General features: G+C 39.2%; 1 protein-coding gene across 1 annotated transcript in view; it reads left to right on the forward strand.

Moving 5' to 3' along the window:
- APLF (aprataxin and PNKP like factor) overlaps positions 1-8,079 on the forward strand; it is a gene marked incomplete at its 3' end in the record, with an annotated part of 257,052 nt that extends 248,973 nt beyond the window's left edge. Inside the window, 1 exon segment of the mRNA XM_040351267.1 lies at positions 8,033-8,079. Within this exon segment, the coding sequence (XP_040207201.1) occupies positions 8,033-8,079 (47 nt within the window).
- Positions 8,080-8,293: the final 214 nt, after the last annotated feature.

Below are 8,293 nucleotides of genomic sequence, written 5' to 3' on the forward strand. Positions count from 1 at the left end.
TAGCGGCCGCCGAAAAATTGCACCTAAGATCCGAAGGCGTACGAAGACGTACGCCTGTCGGATCAAGCCGAGATGCCGTCGTATCTTGTTTTGAGGATTCAAAACAAAGATACGACGCGGGAATTTTGAAATTACGCAGGCGTATCAATAGATACGCCGGCGTAATTTCTTTGTGGATCTACCCCTTACTTTTCTATTGTTGGTGCAATTGTAAGACCATATGTTAACTGTGCAGTCTGCAGTTAATTCACATTATTGTCTACAAAATTACATCTCACTGTAATATGCAAATGTTTACTATCTTTTGACCTAACAAGTTCATTTATTATCATTGCTGCTGTTCATTCATGAGACACTATCACCATCAAACTATTAATCACTGTTCTGTGTAATTCTAGTGCTTTCTGGAGGACTTTAAAAGCTTAAATAAGCATTATCTATTTCTTTTATTTTTATAGCAGACTGCTTTGTTCTAAGTTCACATTTATCACATGCTAACGTTCATACTGAAATGTTTAGCTGCTTCCAATACAGTTCATTATTTATTAATTATATCAATCATATCTAGTCTTAAAGAAGAGCGTTGGTCTCCTTGAAAACAGAACTATAATCTTTGAAGGAGCTGTAAAAAATCGCTGAAATCTGTGAAAGCCATTTAAACTTAGAAGTGACATTTGGACATTACACATTCTCATCATTTAAATAAGTAAATGTCATCATATCACAGCTGTATGGTGGATCTCATCATTGGAAAGCCTTGTAGCTGTGCTGTCTTGGAGATGGGGCTGTCCTGAACTCTCTCTTTAAGCTGGGTAAGCCCTTGAGTTGGACTTATCTGCACTAAAGTAAAGCCAGAAAGTAAAGAATCATGTATATAGTGGGTATCGAAAAGAATCATCCCCCTTTTAAATAATCACATTTAGTTTGCTTTGCAGCCTGAATGAAGACAGACACAGTGTTTTGTTTTATCCAGCTGTATTTACTCCGTACAACTTATAACATCCCAGTCAAAGATATAACACCAACCTGTCAGAAAAAAAAGAAAAAAATCAAAAACAGAATTACCGAGTTGGAGAAAGGATCACCCCCTCCTAAAAATGACTTGTAAACTCAATCAGGTGTAACTAATCACCTTCTCAGTGGCACACAAAGCCATTTTACTTCAATAAACGGCAGTGATCAGCTGTGATTTTGATTAGCTCAGCATGAAAAGAGCTTTCCTGGAGCATTTCAGTCCCTGGTAATGTAACTGAAGCAATCAATCAACTATGGGTGGTAAGGCACTGTCAAGATATCTTTGGGATAAAAGTTATGGACAGGCATAAGTCAGGAGATGGATACAAAAAAATGGCATCACAGTGAAGTATATTATTAAGAAGTGGAAGGTATTTGGTACAACACAAACCCTTCCTGGATCAGGACATCGCTCCAAACTGAACCAGGAGAAAACTGGTCAGAGAGGCTATCAAGAGGCCTACAGCAACTCTGAAGCAGTTGCAGGAATATATGACAAAGCGTGGTCATTGTGTGCATGTGACAACAATATCACAAATTCTCCACAAATGAGGGTTGCAAGAAAAAAAGCCACTCCTCAAAGCTCAGTCTCGATTGCATGTGGCCTTTGAAGATTCCACATGGAAAAAGGTCTTGTGGTCAGATGAGACTAAAATTGAATTATTTGGCCTCAACACCAAATGATATGTTCGGCAGAAATCCAGTAGAGCTCACCATATAACACCATTCAGTAAAGCATGGAGTTGGTAATATAATATCCTGTTATGGGGGTGTTTCTCTGCAGCAGGGACTGGAGCACTTGTCAGGATAGAAGGAAAAATTAATGGGGCAAAACATCATCAAATTCTTGAGGAACATCTGCCAGAAAGTTGTCAATGGGAAGAAGGTTTACCTTCCAACATGACAATGACCCAAAGCACACAGCAAAAATGACCACACAGTGATTGAAGGAGAAAAAGGTGAATGTCCTTGCATGGCCTAGTTCGTGCCCAGACTTAAACCCCATTGAAAATCTGTGGATCGACTTGAAGACTGCAGTCCACAAACGATCACCATCACATTTAACTGAACTGCAAAGAAGAGTGGGCAAATATTGCAAAGTTGTAGAGACATATCCCAACAGACTAAAGGCTGTCCCCGAACCACCCCCATCAAATCGTTTTTGCAGCCATTACCTTTTGTGTTTTCCGCAGCCATTATCTTTAGATTGTAAGCTCTACGAGCAGGGTCCTCCTGTTCCTTCTGTGTTAAACTGTATTGGGTCCCCCCGCTACATTGTAAAGCGCTGTGTAACTGTTGGCCTATATAAATCGTGTATAATAATATTTATTAAAAGCAAAAGGTGGTTCAACAAAATAGGACACAAGGGGGTGATCCTTTTTCCAACTCAGCAGACCTCTGTTTTTTCAGACAAGTGTTGATGTGTATAAGTGGAAAAACTTTGTCGTTGTCCATTTCAGGTTGCGCAAAGCAACAAAATGTTGATTACCGTATTTATTCGAGTATAACGTGCACCCGTGTATAACGCGCACCCCTAATTTTCGCTTAAAAATCGGTATAAAATCATTGAAATTGCCAAAAATCATTTATTGACAATGTAAACTGGGATACCTGTATAACCAGCCATGTCCCCTGTATAACCAGCCATGTCCCCGTATGTACAGCCATGTCCCCGTATGTACAGCCATGTCCCCGTATATACAGCCATATCCCTGTATATACAGCCATGTCCCCTGTATATCCAGCCACCTACTGTTAATCACCGCGGCGCGGGAACATTACAGACAGCGTTCATTTGAACAGCTGTTTTCCCTGCCACGCATAGACACTCCCCCTTGCTCGCGATTGGACAGATCCGTCGAAGCGAGAGTGTCTACGCGCTGCGGGGAAAACAGCTATTCAAACGAAAGCTGTCTGTAATGTTCCCCCGCGCCGCGGTGATTAACGTTGTAGCGGCGTTGGTGGCTTCGGTGGCGGCGGCGGCGGTAGCGGCAAGGTGATACAAAAGTATAACATTGCACCCGGGGACTGACACAGAAAAATGGTATCGGGACAACCGCAATGCTTAACAAAAGCAATGCTTACCGTAACGTGTGGGCGAGGCGAGGAACTGAAGCGGCGACTATACAGCAGGAATTCTCACCCCCAGTTCGGGCCGCCCACTGTACGCGACGTGGGGACGTTTTTTTTTTCTTCACCCTCGCGTACAGTGAGCGGCTGCAGCCCGGGAAAGGCGCAGTGCGAACTCACAATTCGCCTGCGCCCTCAATGGACCGGCCGCCACTGCACCCCACCCCAGTCCTCGAGTATAACGCGCACCCAAACTTTGAATTATTTTCTTGGTATAAAATTTTGCGCTTTATACTCGAATAAATACGGTATTTTAAAGGGCTTGATTTTTATTTTATTTTTTCCACAAATGCCATTGTGTGTTTTTTAAAGCATTTGATGAACATTTGTGCAAGTATCGTGCAACATACAAAAACAATTATACTATACTATAATTCTTTGAACCCTATGCTTTAGAAAAGATATGGTTCGGAGTTTTCAGATCCATAATATGTGCTTTACGCTGCAAATGAAAAATTTCAACATTGGTCTGGGAACTAAATGGCTTAACTGAACGTGTTCTTTTACACTGGGTGTACAAAGTATAGGTTCATTTTAGGACCTGCTCAGTTATGATATTCCTAGAAGGAGTGTCCATACTCGTATCTGAGTAAAACAGCCTTTAATGGTCCCTCAGCTATAGTTTGTTTTTTAATGAGCCTGATAGAGGGTCAGAGCATATGATGACATTATCAGATATGAACTCTGATTCCCCATGCATTTCTGCCTCCAGATCATTCTCATAAACCATTTTAATAAAAAAAAAAAATAATCAGGTCAGGCGAGATGAGTCATGGCTGTGCTGCCTACACGGATGGCATTAAAACATAACTAAAGGCAAAACTTTTTATTTAGTTTTGGATGAAGTGGAGAAGGATTAGAACACCCGTCAGTTTTTATTGATGTCTGTGTCCCTGTTAAGGAGAGTCACCCTCTCTATTTGTCCTGTCTACAGTTATCATTGAGAAAGTAAAAGAAAATCCCAAATGTTGGACTGTCCCCAGAAAATTTCTCATTTGGGACACTAGTACTGGTGACCTGGGGGATCCCCAAGAAATTCCCTTAATTTGCAGGGATTTCCTCTCACTTCCTATTTGACTATGGGACAGGAAATGAAGGGAAAACTCTGCAATGGGACGCAGATGAAAAAAAATCTGACAGGGGTTATAATCTTCCCTTACTCTATACAAAATGAAAAAAAAATAAAGTTTTCCCCATAGTTCTACTTTACGTTTAAAGGATATCCCCACTTTCTAGGGAAAAAAATATAGCACATAAAAAATTATGTAGCATATACAAGGGCTACACAAGCCATGTTGTAAATTATTTTCCTATTTTTCCTTCCCAGAAGTCGCTCTGTAATTTTCTGTAAAGCTTGATGCAAAATGGCAAACTAAAGGCATTCTGTACAGTGTTGGTTTATAGAACACCCCCTAAAATGTCATTTCTTGCTAATGTGATTTTCCCAGAAGTATGCTCCAGAATATAAATCAGGTTTTAGGCACTCCCTTCAATAGGAATTTCAGTTTTGGTGAGATGCTTTTTAAAGGTAAATGTGGGTAATTTATTGCGTTTGTTTGCCCTAAAATTCATGTTGGTGTGTTTTTTTACTGAAATATTGCGGTAATATTATGCAAGGTCAGGACCGAGGCTGGGTTCACACTACTACACTACTTTAATCCTACTTTGCTCTGTGTTCAATGTTTCCCTATGAGAGCGTCTTGTAGCGTCCTACACAAGTCGGTCCGACTTTGAAAATGCTCCCTGTACTTACTTTTGGTCCTACATTGATCCTACTTCAGGCCCATTGAATATCATTGAAGTCGGACCAAAGTAGTATCCTGTTCATGAAAGTAGGATGGATGTAGGACAATGTAGGATAATGTAGGACCAATGTAGCAGAGCAATGTAGGGGGATGAGGAGCTGGGTTCACACTACTACACTACTTTCATCCTACGTTGCTCTGCTACATTGGTCCTACATTTATCCTACATTGGTCCTACATCCATCACTACTTTCATGAACAGGATACTACTTTGGTCCGACTTCAATGATATTCAATGGGCCTGAAGAAGGATCAATGTAGGACCAAAAGTAGTACAGGGAGCATTTTCAAAGTCGGACCGACTTGTGTAGGACGCTACAAGACGCTCTCATAGGGAAACATTGAACACAGAGCAAAGTAGGATGAAAGTAGTGTAGTAGTGTGAACCCAGCCTCAAAGTAGTGTGAATCCAGCCACAGGAAGAAGTTGATCAGCTGATCTCATTAGCACATACCCTGCATTATCTACCCTCAGCTGGTCAAAAAAATTCGAACATGCTGCATTTTTAAACGTCATTTTAACCACTTTTCTACTTTGGGTGTTTTTCAGATTTGGTGTTTACAAGACTAAAACATTTTTTTTTGCTAAAGAATTACTTAAAACCCCCAAACATTTTATATATTTTTTTTCTAACACCCTAGAGAATAAAATGGCGATCATTGCAATACTTTTTGTCGCACCATATTTGCGCAGCGGTCTTACAAGCGCGCTTTTTTTTTTGAAAAAATTTACTTTTTTTAATTAAAAAATAAGACAGCAATAAATTTGGCCCAATTTTTTTATATATTGTGAAAGATAATGTTACGCCGAGTAAAATGATACCCAACATGTCACACTTAAAAATTGCGCCCACTCGTGGCATGGCGTCAAACTTTTACCCTTAAAAATCTCGATAGGCGACGTTTAAAAAATTCTATAGGTTGCATTTTTTGAGCTACAGAGGAGGTCTAGGGCTAGAATTATTGCTCTCGCTCTACCAATCGCGGTGATACCTCACATGTGTGGTTTGAATACCGTTTTCATATGCGGACGCTACCCACATATGCGTTCGCTTCTGCGTGCAAGCTCGTCGGGACAGGGCGCTTTAAAACTTTTTTTTTTTTTCTTATTTATTTTTATTTATTTTATTCTTTTTTTTACACTGGAAAAAAAAATTGATCACTTTTATTCCTATTACAAGGAATGTAAACATCCCTTGTAATAGAAAAAAGCATGACAGGTCCTCTTAAATATGAGATCTGGGGTCAAAAAGACCTCAGATCTAATATTTAGACTTAAAAGCAAAAAAAAAATGTAAATTTTGTCATTTAAAAAAATGACAACAAAAAAATTGTCTCTTTAAGACGCTGGGCGGGACTGACGTTTTGACGTCACTTCCGCCCAGCAATGCTATGGGGACGGGTGGGGGCCATCTTGCCCTCACTCGTATTCCCACAGAGCAGGCTGAAGCACCCGATCGCCTCCGCCGCTACCGACAGGCTCCGGTAAGCGGCGGACTGTGCGGGAGGGGGGGGCCCCCTCCCGCCGCCGATAACGGTGATCTCGCCGCGGAGACCACCATTATCTTTTACAGGATCGCTCACACTAAAGATGGATACCTCGGTTGTGGCAGCAGCTGCTGCCGTTACCGAGATATCCATCTTTAAAGTGCCGCCGTAAAAAGACGTAAGGTGGTCGGCAAGTGGTTAAACAATGTAATTTTTCGGGTTGTAAAAAATGATCGTGTGTGGGCTAAAACGACGTAAAAAACCTGCGCATGCTCAGAAGCAAGTTATGAGACAGGAGCACTCGTTCTGGTAAAACTACCGTTCATAATGGAGTAAGCACATTCATCACGCTGTAACAGACAGAAAAGCATGAATCGTCTTTTACTAACACGGAATCAGCTAAAGCAGCCCAAAGGCGAATGGAACTTCCCCTTTATAGTACCGTTGTGCGTCACCGCGCTTTGCTAGATCATTTTTTAAAAACGATGGTGTGTGGGCAACGTCGTTTTAATAATGAAGTTGGGAAAACTTTGTTTTTTGGACATGCTGAAAAACAACGTTTTTTTTCATGCTGAAAAATGATCATATGTATGCGGCATTAGACTCCTAAATGCCACAACAGTACAAATACCTCACAAATGACCATCACAATTATTTAGTAAGAGGCATGGCAAGTTGTAATTTTTTTGAAAATGAAGAAATTTTTTTTTTATTTTTTATATACATCATTGTGCATGCTGCATGTTTACAGTGCTAGCAATAGGAGGTATTTATAAAACTAAAACATGTCAAGTGTGTATTTTTCTGAAGCACGTGTTTTTATTTTTCACAACTGTGTATTTTTGAAGTAATCATCAAAATTGCATAATTTTAGCAAACGGCTGAGTTTTTAGCTGCCCTGCTTATATCTATCTATATATATATATATATATATATATATACAGTGTGTGTGTGTATATATATATATATATATATATATATATATATATATATATATATATATATATATAATATACAGTAGAGACCAAAAGTTTGGACACACCTTCTCATTCAAAGAGTTTTCTTTATTTTCATGACTATGAAAATTGTAGATTCACACTGAAGGCATCAAAACTATGAATTAACACATGTGGAATTATACATACAGTAACTCTTTGAATGAGAAGGTGTGTCCAAACTTTTGGTCTGTACTGTATATATATATCTTCCACAGGAGGCTACATCTATGTGTATTTTCTGACACCTTTAAAATGGATGTTGATCACTTATATCAGTCTATTGAAAGCTGCCCATATGACATTAAGGCATAGCACTGCTGCTGCAAAGGAATAAATGTTCTCTTATCCACCTTTCACAATGTATTTTATTGATCAGTTATTGCTACAAGTTCAGTAATTAGCAGCTGTACGTCTACAATTCTCTAAGCACCTTTCCAATTGATAACCATTTAATGGATGCTCCTATTTTTGTGGTGAGAAGCCTTAAATGATTATTTAACTTGTAAAAGGATTTCACATTTGTTGTCTAATCAATAGTAGTTTTTTACAGTCTATGAGCTATACCATTGATAAACATTTCTTTTTTTTTTTTTTTCAGGAAAAATCCACAGCACAAGCTGGAATACAAGCATACTAAACCTCCAGGTAAGCTTTTCCCAACATGTACTTTAATTAGTGGGAATGCTTTAATAAGCATTCCCAGTATTGATATTCGTTTTTTATTATTCTTCTTCTTAATTTTAATTAGTGGGAATGCTTTAATAAGCATTCCCAGTATTGATATTCGTTTTTTATTAGTGGGAATGCTTTAATAAGCATTCCCAGTATTGATATTCGTTTTTTATTATTCTTCTTCTTA

Source organism: Rana temporaria, chromosome 4, assembly GCF_905171775.1.
Source record: "Rana temporaria chromosome 4, aRanTem1.1, whole genome shotgun sequence".
NCBI lineage: Eukaryota > Metazoa > Chordata > Amphibia > Anura > Ranidae > Rana > Rana temporaria.